Source organism: Magallana gigas, chromosome 2 (genome assembly GCF_963853765.1).
Source record: "Magallana gigas chromosome 2, xbMagGiga1.1, whole genome shotgun sequence".
Taxonomy (NCBI): domain Eukaryota; kingdom Metazoa; phylum Mollusca; class Bivalvia; order Ostreida; family Ostreidae; genus Magallana; species Magallana gigas.
Window position 1 is genome coordinate 25,402,751 of NC_088854.1, and position 24,059 is coordinate 25,426,809.

The 24,059-nt window shown below is 33.9% G+C and overlaps 2 protein-coding genes across 2 annotated transcripts; both read left to right on the forward strand.

The window, feature by feature from the left end:
• Nucleotides 1-272: 272 nt before the first annotated feature.
• On the forward strand, nt 273-18,147 carry LOC105321898 (mucin-2). Its single transcript, XM_020064721.3, has 21 exons — nt 273-442; nt 6,121-6,317; nt 7,730-7,819; nt 7,955-8,087; nt 8,893-9,007; nt 9,271-9,364; nt 10,005-10,082; nt 11,035-11,186; nt 11,303-11,340; nt 11,461-11,566; nt 11,680-11,844; nt 11,947-12,094; nt 12,342-12,458; nt 12,724-12,928; nt 13,079-13,398; nt 13,519-13,666; nt 14,228-14,346; nt 14,489-14,639; nt 14,736-15,127; nt 15,645-15,795; nt 15,881-18,147. The coding sequence occupies exons 1-21, from the start codon at nt 358-360 to the stop codon at nt 17,251-17,253; spliced, it is 4,377 nt and encodes a 1,458-aa protein (XP_019920280.3). The 5' UTR covers nt 273-357; the 3' UTR covers nt 17,254-18,147.
• A 2,720-nt stretch (nt 18,148-20,867) lies between these two features.
• Nucleotides 20,868-23,458, forward strand: LOC105321897 (uncharacterized). The gene is made up of 5 exons (XM_011420384.4): nt 20,868-21,013; nt 21,141-21,254; nt 21,833-21,960; nt 22,243-22,312; nt 22,545-23,458. Exons 2-5 carry the CDS (start codon nt 21,165-21,167, stop codon nt 22,569-22,571), a joined length of 315 nt encoding a protein of 104 aa, XP_011418686.1. The 5' UTR covers nt 20,868-21,013; nt 21,141-21,164; the 3' UTR covers nt 22,572-23,458.
• Nucleotides 23,459-24,059: the final 601 nt, after the last annotated feature.

Sequence of the window (24,059 nt, forward strand, 5' to 3'; positions counted from 1 at the left end):
AAGTTTAAGAACATTTTTTAATAAAATCATTTTTTCATTTTTACAATTTGAACTATTAATACAAGAATACTTTATGTTCCCTGGATTTTTTTTCTCAAATTTTAAATCACGCAACTGTTTTAAAAAACATTAAAAAAAATTCAAAGAAAAATACATTAAACATGTACAGGCCAAAAACCAATCAACAATTCTCTTTGATTTGATTCATAGGAATGATCGGAACACTTTGTTAAAGTCAAGCGATACATTTAAAACGTCAATAGTTCCTGTTTGTTGTAAGAATAGGCTTTAAACGTTCTGGCATTCTAAGACTTTGGTCATTTAATAAACGACGAGGTATACTACTGACACAGTAGCATGTATCTCCGAATTCTATGTTTGTCTCTCTGTGTAGGGGCCATCTGCACAGCTATCAGATTAGATGAAAGTTTCGTCTACGAAGGTAAGTCAATATATACGATAAAAACTTTGAAAAAAATCATAAAATCTTGTTGCGAAAAATTGTAAACTTGTTAACACTTTAAACATTATATTAGTATATTTTGTGTATTGAATTTCAAAAATTGAATGTAAATTCATAAGAACTTTAAGAAATGATACATGGTTCTACATGCTGCAATTTTTTGCACATCTATACAAATGTCATTTGAAAAACCTACGTACATGATATACCTACGGACATACCACTGTCTCGTGAATAATTCCAGTCTTTTTTGGCATCGAACATTAACGTGTTAAAATCTAAAACATTGCGAAAGGAGTGAGAAATTGAGGGGTCTATTTAGACAAACATTTTTAGGGAAAAAAAGCTTTGTCATTTTGAATTTTAAAATCCTAATCAGTTCTTCCATGCTTAGGAAATTTTGCTTGAAAAAATGTCATTTTGAGATATAACGAAAACCCTTAGACCCCAATAGATCCTACATTAAAGTTGCTGAACCTTATTCTTGATATCATTAAACAGGTTTCTGTGTTTGCAACATTCTTTTGGTTTTCAAGTCATCTAAAAATGTTTCCTAGTCTTCAGATGAATGCAACAATCAGTTTTACACGTAGGAGCTAGTCCGTATCTCCCTAATGGTGGTCGCTATAAAAGTTTTGAAGATAGCATATTGTTATTGTCTTTTTTAGCCGGGCTCTGCTGAAAGCAGAGTCCTGGCTATAGGCAGGCCAATCACCAATGTTACTATAAATAGCACAAATAAACAAAAAACCAAACAGCGTCAAGGTAAAGCTTCCGCTATACCAAATAGTTACCCAAAGAGCCACGTTTTGTCAAAAGTGTTGGCATTTTGTTTCTTTTTTTAAAATTTCGAATAATTGTCTCTCTTTTTTTAGTTTTCTTATTAATAACGTGTTTTTAAAACATTACTATGCATTTTGGACACATACAATGCGCATGAATTTCCATGAACTATTTTGCTGCACGATGAAGAAACGGGGATTGAATATATAATGCTTGTTGCAAAATTCAAGGCAGCAACTGTTGAACTTTTTAACTTCTACTAGACATACTTATTTTTTGTTTATAGCCGCTTACAAAATTTGGTCGCTCTCTGATGCTTTGCCGACATTAAAAGCATGAGAGAGAGAGAGAGAGAGAGAGAGAGAGAGAGAGAGAGATTTTCAGTCTTTACTACACAATATGCATAAAGACACACCAAAAGAGCCCGGCTTTCAGTACTTCAGTACTTTGATTTCATTGTTCGTTGAAAACGGAATACCTCAATAAATTAAAAGTATCTTATATAATTATGCAATTTAATGAATTATATCATTTTTATAGGATATTCACCCGGTCCGTTTGGCTTACACGTGGCTTTATATTCTTGAAAATTATTGCCCATACATGAGCATTTGAATTTACACGGCTTTATAGACAACTTCTTTCGCGGGTAGGTAAGAATGGTTTACAAACTTTCTGTTAGTGCAGTATATTGAAACATCGAACTACAGCTTACTATCGCCGATTTAAAAGTTTAAGTATAATTTATACGCATATTCTTTGTTTCTTGAGGCCTACAATGCATATAGCCATAGTAGTATGTACCGGTAATTCATTCACAATATTGTATCGGAAGCTACGTATATACAATGAAAACCAGGGGGTGGCGTAGTAAGTTTTGGAACTTGTGCCCAATCCCATTGTGTTTATGCAAAAAAAAAAAAAATGTTCAAATCTTTGAAAAACTCAGCACACCTGCATTAAGTGCAGTTGAAGTCTCACTGAAAAAAAATCAATGATTAGAATATGTAACAAAAACAGTACTTTCTGTGACGTCATTCTCCAATAGACCCTTGTTAAATAATAATCAAATATAAACATTCTAAATCTTGATCGATAAAACAAATAAGTTATTGAATGTGACTATAAATAAACTTCCTTTTATGACATGATTTAACAAGCGTGTGGAACTTTCATTGTAATACAGCACGCGCAAGAAGTACAGTCTTACGTGCTTTGAAAAAGATACTACATGTACAATATTTATGAACGGAGGTTGAACAGAGCGGTTTTCAGTAGTACAAAAAAAATGACCTATGTTCCTTACAGAAAGTTTGCGGTTATGAATACATGTATACTTTTAAAATGATTTTCTTCCAAATAATGTTGAACAGAAAATACGTTTAGATTAATGGATATAGAAGAATGAATAAAAAAGTATCTTTGACTCTAACACAATTAACTTACGTTTATAATATATCCGTTTACAGTATATGACTCGGTTTTTTAAAAAAAGATCCTTTCTGATGCTAGTAGTTGTACTGATAAGTACTTTAAATCCGTTCTCCATTTTCTTTTTAGCCTGTGTGTATTTTTGTATCAATTTTTCTTAATTTGAAAAAAAAATAGATAAATAATTTAAAAAACAAAATTATTATTAAATGAACTTATTAACAATTTTAAGATATTTATCGAGATAAACATATTTACAAAATATGATATGAAAATATGTATTGAAGCACCTGACGACATTTTGACTAATGTTTGACCGAACTTCCACTAGAATACCAATTTTGATTTAATTTTACTGTATGAAATACATTATGAACTATTTTATTAATCATATTTCTATTCTTTGACCTCTGTTTTGTTGGGGTTTTTTAAATTATAATTTCCAACTAAACATGAGGAATCAATGTTTGCGTAGAATGGTGAAAAGTGTCCCTTGCAGTTTTCTGACAGTTAATTATTAAATTACTAAATGCATCTGAAATTACAACAAACATTTTGCGCTATCAATTTCATATTTCTGACGATTTGATACAAGACTGTGAAATCATTATAAAGTACTCCTGTAAAAAAAAGTGTGTGGCGGATATTGCAAAAATGACGTGCAGTGTGGCTTTGTTTCAAGTTGTTGTTTGCCATACAAACATTACATAAATTTGACACAAAATCTAAATCTTTAAAAGACACACTTTCAGTTAATTTACTTTAAGTCCTAATGTTTTAAACGCGACAATGAAGTTCGAATTGGTGTTGAAATAACTACCTATAGGTTTCGAATAAGAAATACATATAGTGACGTGACGTTCTTTTCCACTAAATGGCCTTGATTAAACAAACGCTGTTGTATACACAGGAAACAGAAATGAAATTAATATTGACATTTGAAATGACCTTTCGATCCGACAATGAATTACCCCCATTTCTTCTCTCTCTTCACCGAACAAATATTGAGATTTTGACATTGATTATTTCCAATACACCTCGATAAATTGTCACAGATTTTTTAATGTTCTGTTGGTTCTTTTGAGTGAATGTTTTTATTATCTGTTTCTTTGACTAGCAGTTTTCCTCTGTGATTTGATGTAATCAAGAGTAAGCTATTGTACGTCACATTGAAATAAGTGCCAAGACTGAGTGCGCAGACGTGACGAAACTTTCAAGGTCATTATATGAGAAATCATCTCAACCTTAATCTCAAAATTTTAAGTGTGTATACGTCTTTTAAATTACCTTTTATTTTATCTTTATTTGAATATATCATTACATTTGAAATGGAGATGAGTGCAGAGAATTCCATCTAATTTTATTTTAAACTTGAGTCATTTAACGAAAGAAGTATTATTATCAGACACCGGTATTTAAAATTCAAACGGTTTCTTGGTATAGGGGCATTTGCTGCATTGTATTTTCCAGCCCTTTTAAAACATTATCGAGAATTACATATCATTATCAGTTTATCTGCATAGTAAAGGATCCAAAGGAAATCAAAGTACTAGAATAGCTGATAATGCAGTCAGATGTCGTCCCAAAAACGTCAGCCACGTTTTCTCCCAGTTAACATTTTTTTTCTTCAAAATTTGCATGCAAGAAAGTAAATTAAGATGGAGTTGCCCCCCCCCCCCCTTTTGGGGAGCATGTTAAAAATTGAATTGAAAGGAAGGAAGGACATTTACAATTAAATTGATGCAATATGAAGTTATGCTCTCTTCCCCTCCCCATCTCACCCCATCGGATTAGGATTTTCATGATTGTGAGAAGTTGCCTTCCCCTTCGCATGGGTTGACAACGGTTTTCTCGGGGTGTCAATTTCAACTGTTACCCTTCGAGACAAGCACTATTTTTATAATGTAACATCCCACAGAAAGTCAAAGTTATTGATAAAATGGTTCTACATGTATAAGTTTTGGTTATTTTTGCATTGCATAATAATGTGCCGCTATCTTTGTCTCAAACATGACGCACGATCGATGCCAGCTAGGGCGACGTCTCATACTTTTCCTGCAGAGTTTAGAGATTTTCTTTTGTCAAAAAGAACCAAGAAATTGCATTTGGCGACTTTAGACAACAATATGATGACTGAAACGTTCTGTTCGTTGTGCCTCATTAAATTACATGTTTTAGACGTTAGGTTTTGGTACTCAGCGTAAATTGTAAACTTTATTTTGCCTCACCCTAACAAACTAGCGTGCATGTAGACGACATGTACAGTTAAAGCTTCATCAGTATTTCAGAACATATATAATTTCTTTTTAGTTTACTTCATTGCGATGTATTATTTTCTTTATACAAGTAATAGTTATTGTTTCGCACTTGTCACCGCTGTTCGTCCAATTAACTTATGATAAACCAAAATATGAATTCAATAATTATTAAATAAACCCTTTTAAATATTCATTAAAATAATTCTTACTAGCAAAAAGTCCCCAAAACGAACAATTTAGCAAATTCAATGTTGACCGGTCTGCTGGTCCAACAAATAACAAGTGTTAATAAAAGCTGTTAGTGTGATAGTAAACCGGATTTACTTTTATGTAAACTGTATCCATAATCCATGTCAACCCTGAATTGATAAACACTACCTACCGTATCCATTGAAATGGAGTACCCTATATGCAATATTTTGCCCAAAAAATAACCAAGTTCAAAAGCTGTATTTTTTCATAAATTATCAAAAATCAAAATCCTAGCAATATGCAAACCTCTGATATATGTTCAATTGATCTGTAAAAGAACAACTTCCTATCTTGAAAACTGTAGGAGGAGTTATCCGTACAATGAGGGTACCCTATATGCAATATTTTGCCATAAAATGAGTAAGTTCAAAAGCTGCTATTTATTTCATAAATAATCAGAAATCAAAATCCTAGCAATATGCACACCTCTGATACACGTACAATTGATCTGCAAAAGAACAACTTAAGCTTCCTATCTTGAAAACTGTAGGAGGAGTTATCCGTACAATAAGGGTACCTGTTTGGCAGCCGCCCGCCCGCCATTTTCACCATTTTAATAACCGGATTTTTCCGTTGGAAAACCCGGTTAAAAACTGAAAAAAAACCCAGTTACGTCTCAACTAATTGATATATTCGTCCGATCTCAGTGGAACGGAAATAGCCGAAGATCTGTCCAACCAGTCTCTACTTGAATCTTTTGTGAAGGATATAACAAAACAAATGTTGACTGATATTCGGACAGGATATGATAAGTTGAACCTTCAGACAGAAATGTTGCCCTCGGTCTTCGCCAACATTTATGTCTTCGAGTCTAACAAATCATATTTTGCCCTCATACCCAGTCCAAAAAACCTTCTTATCTGTGATTTCCATTGCTAGCAGGGCTAGGTTCCTGATAATCTTAATTGTAGTACCTATGTTGGTTGTTTTCAGAACAAGTGGAGATACACGATGCACACCGACTCAGACGAGACGTGGAGAAGTACCCAGTCGAGAAAGAATTCGTCTTCACTTACAAAAACCAGGGCCATCATTTACGGCTAAAGAGAAACGCTGACGTTGATATAAAAACCCCGGTGTATGTGGTACGAAACGGGAAGATCGAACGTCAAAGTATACCCAACAAAAAGGTACAGCCCTCAAGCTAAAGACGTATTACGTAAAAGGTGTGGGTTAATTCATTGCGCATTCTCTAATATATATATATATATATATATATATATATATATATATATATATATATATATATATATATATATATATATATATATATATATATATATTCATATAAATTATATTCATATTAATAAAGTCGATATGACCAAACGGTTTCGATTTTCAAAATATTACAGCATTTGAAATGATAAATTCCATACAAAAATTTCGAGGTCCCTGTTTCTCATTTCCGTTTTAAGTGTACTCCAAAATACTATATAAGAGTCAATTCTGCCTAAAAGCTATATATGTGTCAAAACTCAATTCTAATTTGTCAGAATAGCAACACCGTTACGTCATTATTAAGTGGAATCAATACATGTAAATGAAAGTATTTTGCTTACTTTAAGTATGTTTCATTTACCCTGGGAAAACAAGGAAAGAAATGAAACTTGAAGTATCTGTGCCAAAGAATTTAAAAAGAATTACTTAAAGCACGTGGAGTTCATTGTGTTTCTTTGATTCGAGGCGTTTTAATAAAATCGGGAGAATGAAACTATGGACAAAGCAGATATGGTGCACTGGCAATTTTCAACGTGATATAGCAATTTATCGAAATATTGATAGATTATACAACAAGATGAATTACATCTTTAAGCTCTATAATATATTAAAATAAATTGAAAAAAACTCATATCTAAAGTACATGTGTTGCCCTAGAACACAAAAAACTGTGAACAAAGCAGTTATGGTGCACTGATGATTTTCAACGCGATATAGCAATAAGAATTTATTGAAATATTGATAGATTATACAACAAGTTAAATAGCATCTTCAAGCTTTATAATATCTTTTAAAAATTTGAAAAAAAACCCTCATATCTAAAGTACACGTTTGCCCATCAACACAAAAAACCATGAACAAAGCAGTCATGGTTCACCGATAAGTTTCAATGTGATACAGCAATAAGGATTTGTCGAGATAATTAATGTTAGATTATAAAATAAGATTAATTACATTAAGATATAAGATATTTTGAACAAATTCGATAAAAAACCTCATATCTTAAATACAATGTATATGTGTTACCTTAGAACACAAAAAAACATGAACCAAAGCAGTTATGGTAAACTGATGATTTTCAACGTGATGCAACGAAATATTGATTGATTATATATCAAGATTAATAACATCTTCAAAATATATACTATTTTTAATTAGTTCGCAAAAAACTCATAATCTAAAATGCATGTGTTGCCCATGAACACAATTCATTCTTACATCAACTATTTCTGTTTGTGTCTTCTTCAGAAGTTCTAAGCTGATAAATTCAAAGCCCGAGTTTCATGTAGGCAATAAAAATAGGAAGTATTTCAATTTGTTTCAGACACCTGTATTTTACCAGGACACAAAGAAAATGGCAGCTATTGCGCTGTATTGTCAACGGAAAATCAAAGGGAGATGTCAACATTCACTGGTGAATTTTTTTTTAATTAAAAAAAAAAGGAACATGAATCCAATTAGTCAGCAGAAGCCGTATTATAACTATACAGTTTTGATTTGGCTTTATTTGTAAGTGTATTAATATAACTTCGACATTAATCTGACACAGGAGGGAATGTTGATCATAAATGGGACCTATCACGCTATCGAACCCCTTGAGGTCCCCCACCGCAGAAACATACTCCACAGAATCTATCAACCACCCGAAAATATAGACTTTAAGGCGGACTATGTTTTCCCGGGTAAGTACATTTTCCTTCCTCGACGATTTTTTCTAATCTAAGATTGTAAATTTCAAACGAAAGTTGGGGTGGTTTTTTTTTAATAAATATTATTTCTAACACATTGATCAATTTAATTGTACCCAAATATTCGTGTATTTTGCCAACAGTTAAAAATATTATGTAAGAACTATATATACAATGTAAGTATCGTGTCGATCTAAAAACGCATCGTACCACCTATCCGCTGCATTCCATTTAATTTTAAAAGGCCTAGAATTTTAAAATGCAAACTTATTAGTAGAAAGCAGCATTTTAGGTGATTATGGCATTTTAAACAGTAATTGCATGTCGCACAAAGTTCCGTTTAAGCTGATAATTGCATTATGCAAGCGGTTTTTTTTGGTTGTATTTAAAAGACTTTCTCAAAAATGGAGTGGTAGAAATTAAAACAAATGCCTTAACCACTCACATCCTTCTCCTTATAAGATTGTAAACATTGTAAATTCCCTCTTTAAAAACTTATTTTTAAAAATCTTATTCAATTTATTCTGATTTTTCTAGTGAATATGATAGTTTTGATAAATTCATTCACCAGACTCCTCAAACAATATTTACCCCCCCCCCCCCCCAATTTTTTAATTAATATCGGCTGGTCTGTCAAACAACTAATAAAAAAGTGGTGTAAAAACCTAAACTTCGTCAAACCGTCTCAAGCAAAAAATATTGTAGTAGAAAGTTTCAAGATCTGTTAATAACTATTTTGTCTAGATACAAACAATAATGTTAATCTAATATTTAAAAAAAAAAAACATTTTTATGTCAGAGGGAGGCAAACGTCTAAAGCAGTTCAACCATACTGGGACCCAGCGATCCAAGCGTTACGTTGGAGAGTTAAAGGTGGAGCTGTTAGCGGTCACTGATTACCCGGTGTATGATTTGTAAGTAACTAGCGACTTGTAAAAGACGTGTACATGTAGATTCGAGTAAGATCTCTTCATAAAATACTTTAAAGCTATCGACAATACATGTATGTATTACAATTATTACTGCGGTGTCAAATTTTTTCCATGAATGATATTTTTAGTTTTATCATCAATTACCAATGATTGGTCAAGACGTTTTTTAAGTGAGACCAATCCTTTAATAAATAATGTTGTTTTATTTTATATATAAACATGTTAAACATTTATATTAATCGTAGCTGGTACCAGAGAAGCATGCAATCAACACCTGCCGCGAAAGACACCGAGGCCAAAGAAAAAATACGCGAATTTTACGCATTTGCTACCAATGCAGTATGTATTGATAAATACTGTAATAAGAGTTGTTTTCGCCCCATGTTATTTTCGCCCTGTTTCACTTGCAAACGGTTTCACCCCATCTTGACAAATTAAAGTTGTGAATAAAGAAAGATAGTTTGAGACATAGAAACTCGGCTGCTGACAAATGGGCGAAAGGGGCGAAAATAAAATAGGGGCGAATATTCCCTGTATACAGTATATATTAAAAAAATATTAGTATTCTCAACGAACAGAAAATTTGATTCCAATTGTTATTTTGTAATAGATTTGTTGGTGTAATTCCTCTGTAAAATATCACCGACATAGTACGTTACATACTGTGGTTTTCTTAATATTCAAGGGTATCAATTTTCGTGGATAAAGTGAAAATCACAGTTTCAAGGATACATAAATTCGAGGCCAATGACCCTATCAATACAAAATGTTAATAGAAATTGCACTTCAGTGAACATTTAATTTCATGGATCAACTTAACAACGAAATCCACGAAAATTGGTATTCAACGAATATTGATGAAACCCCAGTACTTTTAAATATTGGAATGTGAAAGTTACATTAATTATGTGATATTTTAAAAGCTTTTGATTAAGGTTTTGATATAATTATATATTTTTTATTTTAATTTATTGCGCAGATTGATGTTCGGTACCAGTCCATTGCCGGTGTGACGTTCAGCATCAAAATAGTTTTTGCGGGTATTGTGATAGCCGATGTAAGTATATACTTTAACACTGTGGCGGAACTTTTATTATATGCTCTGTAATTTTAATTACAATTTTATGCAGAAACCGGATGTTTATGTGTTTACATTTGTGATGACAATCCCGTTTGTGGTTAATAAAACTTCAAAATTTATTACATAAAAGTTAAAACTGAATGTAAGCTTTCGTGTTTTATAGATACTCTGCAAATATTTTTTATATCGTTAGCATTAAAAGAAATTGTTCACAAAACAAATGTGACCGTTTTGATCCGCGTAACAACATTTAATCAAGGAACCAGCGATTGTACGCTTATTTAAACAATCCTATTACTTCGCGTACTAAATTAAACTAAGATTAAATCTTCTCAGTTGAGCTTTAATTGCATTGGGTTATAATATTTAGAAAGTTTTAAATTTCAAACAATCTTTATAGACTCTACAATTTAATTACAGTTTTATGCAACAACCGGATGTTTACATTATGATGGCAATCCCGTATTTGGTTAATAAAACATTAAAGTTTATTACAATAAAGCTGAAACTAGCTTTGAATATCAGATTCATGCATCTTCACAAGCCAAGGGTTTATGATCCACTCTGCTCGAGGATCGTAAACCCTTGGCTTGCGAAGATGGATTTCATGATGTATGTTAAATAGCTACTTTGCAAATATTTTATTAACTTTATACATGTATTAAGAGAAATTGCCAACGCAACTTCCTGTTACTGTGCGTATACGTACTAACCGATTAACACTTCTCTGTTGTTTTTAAATTAAATCATACATGCAATATTAAAGATAAATTCAAATTTCAAACAAATAAATAATAATTTACATATCTTATGGTTAATACACGTGTCGTGTCAGAAAAATAAACTGAGTTTAAAAGTCATTATAATTAATCAACAGCTACATATATTTAGTAATATCAAAATGCATGTGTATTTGTTCATACATCAGGATCCAACTGTTTCCACGTGGACGGAGTCAATAAAGGTTAGTGCTTCCGGACGAGATCAAGTGGATTCGAACGGCGCTCTCGTTAACTTCCGGACCTGGCTCTCAAGTGGCATTTCTCTTCCGGGTCATGACCACGCTATGCTATTTACGGGGTAACTTTAGCAGGACATAAATGCTCATTTTTTAAGATTTTCGCATGACTTGCTAATAAAAATGAACACAATCTCATTTTTTTTCAACATGAATATATATTTTTACTTGATTGTAGATATGATTTGACAAGTGGTGGAAGCACCAGTAATGCCGGTATGGAACATTTTCTTTATAATCTTTAAAAATTAAAAGAAAATACAATAAAGCCTTATATAGTTTACAATATTTTTTGTTTGTTTTTTAAGAGATATATTATTTTTAATATGTGTGAAGGTCTGGCGTGGGTCGGTGCCACGTGTACTTCCAGTAGCAACTCTATCACAGAGGATCATTTCGATGCCATTATTGCAACAGTTGCCGCTCATGAGCTTGGACACAAGTGAGTTACTAGGTTTTTCTTATACATGCTAAAAAGTATATCATTTTCAATTTTGATTTGGAAAATTTATTTTAGAAGCATCGAATTCATTGAACTTTTTTGTAATAATACAGCTTAGGAGCATTACACGATGGCGACGGTAATGCTTGCTTAGCAGACGACAAGTACACGATGTCGCCTAGCAGCGGTGGGGTCACTGACTCACGTGCCATCAACCACTGGTCGTTTTCCTCCTGTTCCGTCAGCTATTTTGAACAATATATCGCAGACCTTGACAGGTACTAGTATATGATGAAAACTTGCTTCACTTACTGCTCATGATGCCAAACACATCTTAAATACAAGATTTACTGATGACCAGTAAATATTGTTTTCAATAGTGGTGGCAACAACTGCATGGCGACCCTGACGGCTGGTCACGACCCGACCGCCCTGGACAGCTATCTGACGACCCTAGCGGGGCAGGTCTACTCCATCGACGAACAGTGCCGAATCAAGAAAGACAATTCCAGTTCATTCTTTTGCAGAGTGCGTCAATAAAAAAAAAGAAAATAAAAGCTCACGATCTCAGATATTTCTTAAAGATTGTACTATGAATTTAAATGCCTGTTTATACATTGTATACGAACATGTATCATTTCAATAAGGTAAAACTTTGAATAATTTGACTTAGACAAAAAAAAACCTCTTACAATTTCATTTTGATGATTGATGATGGGGTTTAGCATTTTAGAATTCGAAAACATTTATAATACTTTTCTATTTGATTCTTAAGAACTTCATATCGGACCCTGCAGCGGTGTGTGCTTTTATGTATTGTTCTATCCCTGACGGAAGCGGATATTGCTCCACTGCGGTACCATGGGAAGGAACAACATGTGGGAACCAAAAGGTGTGTGAGTGTGTCTCCGACCCAGTTTTTACCCCGAGTTAGACTTTACACTTGGTATGAGTCTGGGGAGAATATATGTGTCAGATCTGTGGCTACTGAGAGGGTTAGGGATTTCAAATCTTGATTTTTAACTAAAAGTCTAGGTTAATTAAAGTTATGCAGAATTTGACAGAAACCCTTTAAAAAAATACTGATAATTTATTTTGAGAGTTATCTCTCTTGTCAGTGTTTCGATGTACTTTAATTACTTTGTGATTCGATGCAGTGGTGTGTCGCTGGCCAGTGTGTGGCTGACTCCCGCGCAGCTTCAGTTCCCGACAGCTGTGTGTTCGGGGATACCCCGGGAGTCATCAGTAATGGCATGGACTGTGCGACGCTTATATCCAGTTTCCCGGGATATTGTTATCAATCGTTTTACCAAGGGAAATGCTGCGGATCATGTGCAGCCGCCTACATATCATATATTCCAGGTATATGGTACTCATGCAGTCATTATGCTTAACTCTGGCGATTTATATATTGCTCATAGTTTAACTGCGATATTTAGAATGAAATGATGAAATGACAATTTAAATGTAACTTGCATATGTAAAATAGTAATACTGCAGATTTTATTCCAGGATGTGAGTATGGCGACCACAGTACTGGATGCGTGGCTTCTTCTTGTCCATATTACTCTGCAGCAACTTTGAGCAGCGGATGTTGTGGCACCTGCTACACAGGAACAACTCCGCAACCAGCAACAACCACGGTTGGTCCAACTACCACCGCCGGGCCAACAACCACCGCCGGGCCGACTACCACACAGGATCCATCCCTGACAACCACCTCGACATCCGCTCCGTCAACACCACATCCAACCACCACCATGGCGCCAACAACGTCAGCTCCTACTACGTCAGGGCCTACGTCATCACAAGCAATAACTACAACAACCCCCGTAAGTTTTCTCTCTGTTATGTATGATCCTAAAAGCTTAGTACATGTAGATCTGTTTACGTTGTCAGGCCTAAAATGATGAAACCATTGTTTTCACTTGTGATTGTTTTCTAACTGACAGGCGCCCTGCTCGGGGGACAGTACCAGCGTCACCATTGGGGGCAACAACTGTTCGGTTGCCATTGCTAATGCGCCGCACAATTGTTATGACTCTACAATTTACGGATATTGCTGCGCCTCTTGTGCCTCTGTTTACACAGGAGTAGCAGGTGAATGCACTTTACTATTTAATTTCCTCTATAAAGTGAGGACGTTTTGTGTTACATAATCAGACTTATGTAAATCAAGGCATTAGACATTTCCATAGCTAGGACTATGGTGTCCTTCCTCACAGCTTGGTGGGTGGAAAAAAATTCTTTAATTTTAAATACATGTAATAATGAATTATACATGTATTTATTTTATCCTCACCAATTTACTATGTATTTGAAAATACATATACGTAGAAATAGAATGCAAGTGCATTGTACCTTTTACTTACATCTATAAACTTTAAGGTGTGTTAATTATTACAACGTGACTTTTTTCGCTATTGTAAAATACTCCTGGCGTAAAGTTGATATGGGAGGACGTTGTTGTCCAACCTTACGTGGCTCTGGAAACTGACGTTTGTTCCAAATATTGAATCAAAGCAGTAATGTCACTTCGCTATCAAAATATTCAAACAAAGCATAAAACTTGTTTGACTAACTATTTGATAAATGTTGCCAAGCAGTCGTTTTAAGTATACAGAAACAGTATGAGATTTGACGAACTCTCCTTGGTTTCAGGCTGTGAGTATGGAGACAGAGGGACCACCTGTGATGCGGCCACCTGTCCTTATTACGACACTCATTCCAGGGATGTTGTTTGCTGTGGAACCTGCGCAGTTGCCACTACCCCTACCCCGGTACTCTTGAAAAGGAGAAACCAACAGATTTTCCTAATGATTTTTTCTTTAATTATAATATTCGTCATAATTTAGACTTTAATTAAGGAGAAAGATCATGTTCTTATGATTTTTTTTAACACAAAGTCAATACATATTTCAGGGATCTTGTCCAAACGGAGATAATCCTTACTACACAGTCAATGGAATGAATTGTTCCGCGGCTGCTGCCTCTCAGAGCTGGGTGTGCTATGATACCGCTATTCACGACAACTGCTGTGGATCATGTCCATTATATAACAACGGAATCACGGGTAAATTGTATATATGTATACCATACAGCTACTGTATATTCTCTTTGTATATACACTGACCAAATACATGCATATATTTCTCCTTTGTTTCTGTAGGCTGTGAATTTGGAGACAGGAGTTCAACCTGTGACGTGGCAAATTGTCCGTATTATGACGCCAATTCCCGTGACGTAGTATGTTGTTACACGTGCAATCCTCCTACAACAGCTTCTCCTACCACAACAACTACCACAACCACTCCAGTTCCTACCACAACAACTACCACAACCACTCCAGTTCCTACCACAACAACTACCACAACCACTCCCGTTCCTACCACAACTGCAGCTCCTACCACAACAACAACCACCACTCCAGTTCCTACCACAACAACAACCACCACTACTCCAGTTCCTACCACAACAACTACCACCACTACTCCAGTTCCCACCACAACCACAATACCGTTGGGTCCAACGCCTACTTCAGATTTAACTACACCAACCACGGTTAGTGCTAGACAAAATAAAAACTGTCATCATTGGTTGTGCTTTGTTTCATTTGTAAAATAATATTTACTTGTTTCCAACATTTATTATTTCTTGTATGAAAAAAGGGTTTTGAAAAAAATTGCAAGTATCAATAGGAAGTAAATTTTGTGAAAGGAAAGATTACTTTTATGAGGTTTGTAACTGACAGTCTGTGGAAAGTAGGGTTTTAACCTCATATAAGGGGAAGCATATGTTCTGTTATGTCGAGAATCAAAACATTTTACAAAGAAATGCAATAAAAAATATGTTTTGTCCGCCAAGGTTCCGTCTAAATTTTGCTTGTAGCAGCCATAAAGATTAAGACGCAATTATATGGCGCGTTTTATCAAATCTTAAAGCGTCAATTTAGTCCCAGGAGATTTAAAACTATTGTCTGGCTTAACCCAAAAGTACTGATTTTCTGTTTTGCTTTGTAATCCCACAAACAAAAATGGAAAACGTTACCTCAATGTTAATCAATCCTGAAATATTTCAGGGATCTTGTCTAAACGGAGATAATCCATACTTCACGGTGAACGGAATGAACTGTTCCGCGGCTGCTGCCTCTCAGAGCTGGGTGTGCTATGATACCGCTATTCACGACAACTGCTGTGGATCATGTCCATTATATAACAACGGAATCACGGGTATATTGTACATAAAGTATATATTTACACAATATGCGTTCTCATGTAAGCAAACAAATTATACGTCTTCCCTTCCCTTTTGTAGGCTGTGAATTTGGAGACAGGAGTTCAACCTGTGACGGGGCAAATTGTCCATTTTATGACGCTCATTCCCGTGACGTAGTTTGTTGTTACACGTGCAACCCTCCTACAAATGTTTCTCACACCACAACTCCAACATCCATGCCTACAATAACTATAAGCGTTCCTTCATCTACAGATTCTATTACAACTGAAACAATGCCTTCAAGTCCTTCAACTACTTATCCTACAATCCCTCCAAGTCCAAACACTACTTATCCTACATCAACAATGCTTTCAAGTCCTACAACTAATTATCCTACCACAACAATGCCCCCAAGTCCTACCACTACCAATCCTACCACCACAACTTCAGTTCCTATGACAACAACAACCAACATGACTGCATTTCCTACCACTACATCAACCACTTCAGTTCCTAGTACAACATCTCTAGTTCCTTCAACAACAACAGCTACAACTCTAATTCCTACCACAACAACTACCACAACCACTACTCGAGTTCCTACCACAACAACTACAACCACGACTCCCATTCCTACCACAACAACTACCACCACCACTCCAGTTCCTACCACCACAACCACCACCACAACTCCCATTTCTACCACAACAACTACCACCACCACTCCAGTTCCTACCACCACAACCACCACCACAACTCCAGTTCCTACAACTACAACAACTACTCCAGTTCCTACCACAACAACAACCACAACCACTCCTGTTCCTACTACAACCACAACTCCAGTTCCAACCACAACAACTACAACCACAACTCCAGTTCCAACCACAACAACTACCACCACAACTCCTGTTCCTACCACAACAACTACCACCACAACTCCTGTTCCTACCACAACAACTACCACTACAACTCCTGTTCCTACAACTGCAACAACTACTCCAGTCCCTACTACAACAACTACAACCACAACTCCAGTTCCAACCACAACAACAACCACAACCACTCCAGTCCCTACTTCAACAACTACAACCACAACTCCAGTTCCTACCACAACAACTACCACCACAACTCCAGTTCCTACCACAACAACAACCACAACAACTCCAGTCCCTACTACAACAACTACAACCACAACTCCAGTTCCAACCACAACAACTACCACCACAACTCCAGTTCCTACCACAACAACAGCCACAACAACTCCAGTTCCAATCACAACAACTACCACCACAACTCCAGTTCCTACAACTACAACTACCACCACTACAACCACCACCACTACGACAACTCAGAATCCTAACCAGGGGCTGGGTAATAATCGCTCCTCTAGAATGTCTGTGTCGTACCAAGCCATTCTGACGTGTTTACTGCTGGTAGCCATTACAAAAACGTTTTTGGATGTTGTTTGATTTGTTCTTGGATTAGCATTTTACATTTAAGACCTTGGAATGTGATAATATTGTAGTGCTTTCAGATATGTTATTTTTATATTATTTATCACTTACTTTTCAATTTACTTCGTTTTGTTGTACTTATACAATTGTTATTTTTTTGTACAACTGCATATTTCTTGTTATTGTTACTTGTTAAACTGTGCCAATATCCATTACATTAATACTGAAATGTAGTGTTTATTGCAACCGCACTCTCTTTGAATATATCCACTAAAAGCCAAAAACTGTCCCAAATTTGTGTCTTTTTGTTAAATTATTGATCTATTTATTAAACGTAGTTGTTGTCTGTATTTATGTATATTCTCTCCAATTTGTCTCACGCGACATGGTCTCCAGAATTCATCAAAAATGCATATATCTTGCTTCCTATGTGTAAGTAAGTAAGTAATTTATTTATTTATAGTGGCATGTGTATACATTTCCAAGTGTAATATTAACAACAGTCAGCATAGATTAAACACCCGGCCCGTCGGGCTTATATGCCACTTTGAACACATAATACATGAAAAAAGAAAAGAAAATAACACAGCATCAAGCGGTAAACAAAGATATGATTGAAAATATACATGTATGAGTATAAAATTTTCTTCAGAACCTTCAGTTTGCATAGTTTATATAATACAGTATATGTTTATTTCCTGAACAATAAAGATTGTCTACGTGTAAAAGAATGATATAAGTATTTGGCAACCTTCCGAGGATAATTTGAAATAAGAACAATTAGTGCATCTGTATCTGACAAATCTAGTAATTGATTAAACCCAGTATTTTCGAAAAGAATTCTTCTATAGTCGTTATATAAAGGACAATGTAATAAAAAGTGAAATTCGTTTTCTATACTATTTTTACAACAAAAAGTACAAATTCGCTCTTCAACAGGTTATGAATTGCAAAAAGAATGCATATACATGTATATTATTTTTGTTTTGCAATGATCGGTACATGTACATGTACGTAACCAGGCCCGTAAATGAACCACCGAAGAAAAAAAGAAAGAAAAAAGAAAAAATTTCACTACACATCTTGATATAAGTATCTTTTAATTTATATCATCATAATTACGTAAGTGATCGTTATATGTCGATCATTACGTTTACAAAAAAGGCATACAGTTTCCTTGGAATCTTAGCAATATGAGCTGCAATTTTCATGAAGAATTTTTTTTTTTACACAATGTTATTTTTTACTAAAATGACGAAAATGTCATGGTTTTTAAATTTCTTTTAGCCAAATTTTTGTTGAAAAAGACCGTTAAGGAGCCTTAATTGGAGCAAAATTGAATTATTGTCCTGTACAAAAATTGATTTGCTATATGTTCCTTAGAAGAGAAATCTTTCTTCTGACAAAAATTAATGATTTTTTCAAACCTTGTTTATCATAAAAGTTTAATTTATATACAGACTTATCATACTACCAGGCTTTTGCAGCAAAATAAAAATCTAAAAAAAAAAAAAAAACCAACAGCTCATATTGCTTATTTTGAACGAAAACATAGCAATAAGAAGTGAATAATTAGCAGTAGGCTAAAAATTTGGCAGTTATTGACATTATAAGCAGTTAGTAGATGACATTTAAATGTAGTATATGAAATATTGAATTACAATTCAGAGGTTTTCAAAGGAAATTAATATAGGACAAATAGGCAATTATGTTCATACATCATTTTCAATTTTATTTCGTTGAAAAAATCCTTAATAATATTCATTTTAACATTGAAAATCTGTTTCATTCCTTCGTTCCCCAAATATTAAACCTTTTAAAAATATTTCAAAATGTGTAACCTTTTGAATGAAGAAAAACAGTTTAATTTGATATTACACCTTTTAGATTTTAAACAAATATCGGTAGAGAGAAAAATAGGAAATTTAAAACAGTTCAACTTGATGTATACCTTACTTTAACTACAGCTAATTTCAAAAAATTATATCGCACAAATCGGTTATTCAAAACTTACAGAACTATTATTTTGTACAGAACATGTCACTGCTCTTTAAGAATTATCTTTTTTTTTCGAGACACCAGCAGTTTTTCCGCCTGTCTGAGAAGTCCATAAAGTTAGATTTTACATGTACGGGACTTTTTTTTTTTACATTCCTGAATGATATAATATTTCGCAGATCTAGATGGGGGTCGGGGGGGGGGGGGCGTCACCCGTCCCGGAAGATTTTGAAAAATGTTTAAACATAAAAATTGTAAAATTGTCGAAAAATGCCTCGGACACCCCCCCCCCCCATCCCCCTTTGGAAAAATTGAAAATTATGCTCCTCCTTCATAAACTGTATGATTAGGGAGGGGTATATTTCTTAAATCAAGTTTCTGTGATTAAAAGGTTTTTTTAACCGGGTGCTCTAAACCCCCCCCCCCCCTTTTTTTTCCTTTATTCACTTTGGAAAGCAATGCAAAATTTAATGTGACGTGCTTGTTCAAAATGTAATTGCATTTATTTTAATAGTTTTGATATTGCCACAATAGAAATGTTATACAAATGATCAAACTCTATTTGAAAGAAGATCCTACATTTAGAACTTATATCGCATAGCCCCCTAACTCCGTCACTACCCTAACTCCGTCACTTTCGGGAAACTCCTCGCCGTTTGAAATCAAGTACGATTATGACGTCATTTTTTACATGTCAAAAATTTATTTAAATAAAATCAAATGTCAACTATTTGCAACGGTTAAATTTAAGAATGTGTCAAAAAATAACAGAATTAAACCTTGTTCATTTTATTCACCATTAATTGTGTGAAATCAGCTAAAACTTTTTCACGGGTGCACTAAAATATCGATGTTTCTGACATGCGGGCCCATTCGACCATTTACGGTGGTCAGCCATTTTTAGAGAGGTCAAGACGAAACATTTCACATGTAATACATTTTTGATTAAGGTAATTAATACATTTTTTTTAGTCCGCAATAGCCTTTATGCACTACTCTTGATGATAACGTCAAATCGCTCATGCTGATACTTTTGCCTTATACAGGGTATATTAGATATCTCCGGTATATCGCTATTTAGAATATTCTACATTTCTAAAAATGTAATAAATAAATAATATAATAAGTAATATATTAATTAATGATATAAAATATTTGAAATATGTAAGGACATAAATCAAACGGCATCCACACTTTCTGAAAAGGCCATTGTGATTGTTGTTACATGGACCCGTTTTTTATTCTGGCGATCATTTCATTTCGATGAAATTAAATACAATTTAAATTGTATGCACCATTTTTACTTAATATAACTTGGCCTAGATACAAATGGAGTTTTTACTAAATTGTTAATATGTCTTCATTCCCTGCCATATCATAGAGCATGTGGGTGACGGAGTTAGGTTCATAAGATATAATAAGCACGCGTGATAAACGTCATATTCAGATAGCTTATTTGAATAAAAATAAAAATATTTTTGTTAATAATTTTATAAATTATATTGTTTCAAATTATATTTAGTGATTGCAAATGATAAAAACCACAAAAAATAATTTACAGAGAAACGCGGGAGGTTTTCTGCTTATGGTGACGGAGTTTGGGTATTCGGGGATATACATTTTTAACACCGGCTTACATAGTTATCTCCCCATTACGAGCTCTCCTAGTTTAGAAAACAGATATGCTCTCGTGCTTGGCAACGCGACGCAGTCTGGCTAATCTGGTTTTATCGATTTCCATTCCATAGACGATTTATCAGTCCATCAAATAGATCAGGTATGAAGGAAATTTGACACCATGTATATCTCTGTATGCTCTGTCCAGGATCTTAGTTTTTGCTAAATATTTTAAAGGGGAAAAAAGATTTTTAGTTGTGAATAAGGATCATAATTTTCATTTTCAGCCAGTGTCACTTTCTCCTTCAAGTATGGCTTGCTCAGGAATTGCTGAACACAACGAAGCCAGAAGGAAAGCAGGGCGAGCTGAATTGCTGGCATACAGGAAAAAAGAGCTGATGGTAAGTATATAATAACACTTAATTAAGCTGAGTTTAAAATGAACAGTAAGCTCAGTAAAATAAGTTTTTAACACTGCGTACAATATCAAATAGCAAAGGTATTCGTTGTCCCATCTTGAGAGAGATAGAAAGTATAAATAGGCAAAACTTGTTGCGTTCATTCATCTTATTCAAGGGACTGACCAGTCTGGAATAATATAAAACTGTTACTATTAGCTAGATTACCTCCTGTTTAAACTGAACCTTTTAATGATAGGAATTGTACAGGTAGATGATTTAATAGACTTGTTCTTGACATGATAGATTAAATATTAGGTTTAAATGTTCATGGTGTAAATGAAAATGTACTGCAAAAACTAGGTTATGCGGTAATTGTGTCTGGCCTAATTGGCCTAATTAATAGGGATTAAACTAGGTATTAAAGATGTTCTGTCAAGCAAATATTATCCAAATGATTTGACAATCAAATAACTGCATTGCTTCAGCAAGCATGATCCCACACAGACAGCCTAACAATTCAGCTGGTTTTTATAAATTAAAATGTCTGTAGAGTTTTTTTTCCCTTATAAAAAATTCAGGACAGATTCACAGATAATGATATGAATGGAATTGTCAATGGAAGGGGTACTTATGAGGAGGAAATTTTGAGAAAATCTGGATATCCTTCTGGGGCAAATAGTCCAAATTGTGCTGCCAATGTTGATAGGTAAGACAAGAAGAAATGTATACATATTATTATCAATTTATTACGAGAAAATAAGTATAATTTGCAGGTTTTTAGAACACCAAACTTTGTTAGAATTACTTTACCTGCTTTTTGATTGAGATTATTTCTTTAAAAAGAAATGATTTAATTTATTCATCAGTTAATTTTTATCTCCGAATATTTTTGGATCTATAATTTGATTGTCAACTTGTATCACTGATATAGGTTTGCTATCAAATTATAGAAGGAATGTATAATTAATGTTATAAATTTTCATAACAGACAAAGGCGAGAAATGGTACGTCAGCAACAGTTAGTGGAATATTCTGCAAAGCTCCCAAAACGATTCAGTGTGAGTACAATATCAATTATTTTCACATAAATCATTTCCCTGTGAAACTAAGGAGAGATTTTTTAATTTATCATGTTCCTCATAAATGTTAATTTTACAATCAAGGGTATTCAGACCTAGCCTCCATTATCGCAAGCATGTGATAAAACTTTTTAAAATTTTCAATTTATTTAAAAGGTTTTTTAAAGATCTACAGAAATACCACATGTTAAATTTGATTTTTCCATTTCAGTCTACAGATTATGTCAGTCAGTGGTGATAAAATCAAGATTCCTTTTTATTAACAAAGACTGTATTTTGGCGACAGCGAGAGAAAAGAACACTTAAGTCTACCTTTCATTTCGGAACAATGATGAAAACTTGTGTTTTAAATTTCAGTGAATTTTGTCAGTTCAATCAATATTGATCACCTATATGATTGCATAGATAAAGAATATTTACTCCCCTTACAGAATAAAACTTGAACTTGGAACTTTAAATACACAAATTGTATTAGCTTTTATGCAAGCTATTGATCATTGGTGCTTATTGTTTCAAATGTAGAAGAACATGAATTACCAACCAACAGGAAAATGTTTTGGAATTTAACAAACAAAGAAACTTTTTATGTTGTTCAATGTTTGTTTTAGAAACTTTTTGCACATTACTTGGATGTGGACAAATGTGTGATCAATTTAGATAGCTAGTAGTAATATGATCTGTGATACTGATAAACTGTTAATATAAGAATACATGATTTTAAATTGTTAATGCGGAGAAATACATGTTGTTTTTTTAGATATCAAAATGTAGTTTTGTGTTGTTTTGTTGCATCATCAGGAGTACTCATGTTTATTTTACTGTAGTTATTTGTAGACATTGGTGTGTTCTGGGGTTTTATTTGTTTGCATATATATGATTTGTCAACTGTTTTTCTGGAATGGGAATTACTGCAATCCCTGTCAACTCTTTGCTCTTCACACGTGGAATTCACTATCCAATTGTTGTTTTTTTTTGTTTCACAGTGATATTGCCATGGCAACAGTATTATTAATAATATTTTTCACATATTACTTCGTTATCATATGTATATTTTATACACAATTATTTATTTCTTTACAGTCATGCATTAATAAATTCAATAAAAATCACCTGCTACACTATGAATTTTTGCCTGGAATTTTGTCAAATTTTAAAAAATAACATTGCTCAAAATGGGTTGACCGTTCTCCACACCCTGTGACTAATACATGTACTTTTTAACATGGAGATTTCATTGCATTGGCATATTGTTTATATCCACATTTGCATGTCTAACTTTGTATCACAGTGAATAATATAATGCATCAGACTACTAAACCAAAGTCCATTTACTTCTTTTACACAAATATCTTGAAAATTATGATTTTTTTTTTCTTCAAAAATTGTTATTTTTTCAGTCAGTTTTTAAAATTATACACATACAAGATACATGTAATTCTACTTTTTAAAGAAATTACCATGAGTTTGTATTTGTATGATAAACTTTCCCCAAAGGTGTGGAGAACCCTTTAATGTTAATCATTCTTGAGTGGGTTGTAAATTCTATAAGCACTACTTAGAGGTCTAGATCTGTTACTTACACTGGATAAAAAAAAACCCTTCAGACATTAGCAAGCACCATTGTCCTTGCACAAAGCATAATGCGGTTCAATAATGGACGCACGCTCTAGTGCTTTAAAAGTTACATTTAAATTCTGAAAGTACTTTAACTATCTTAATAAGATGT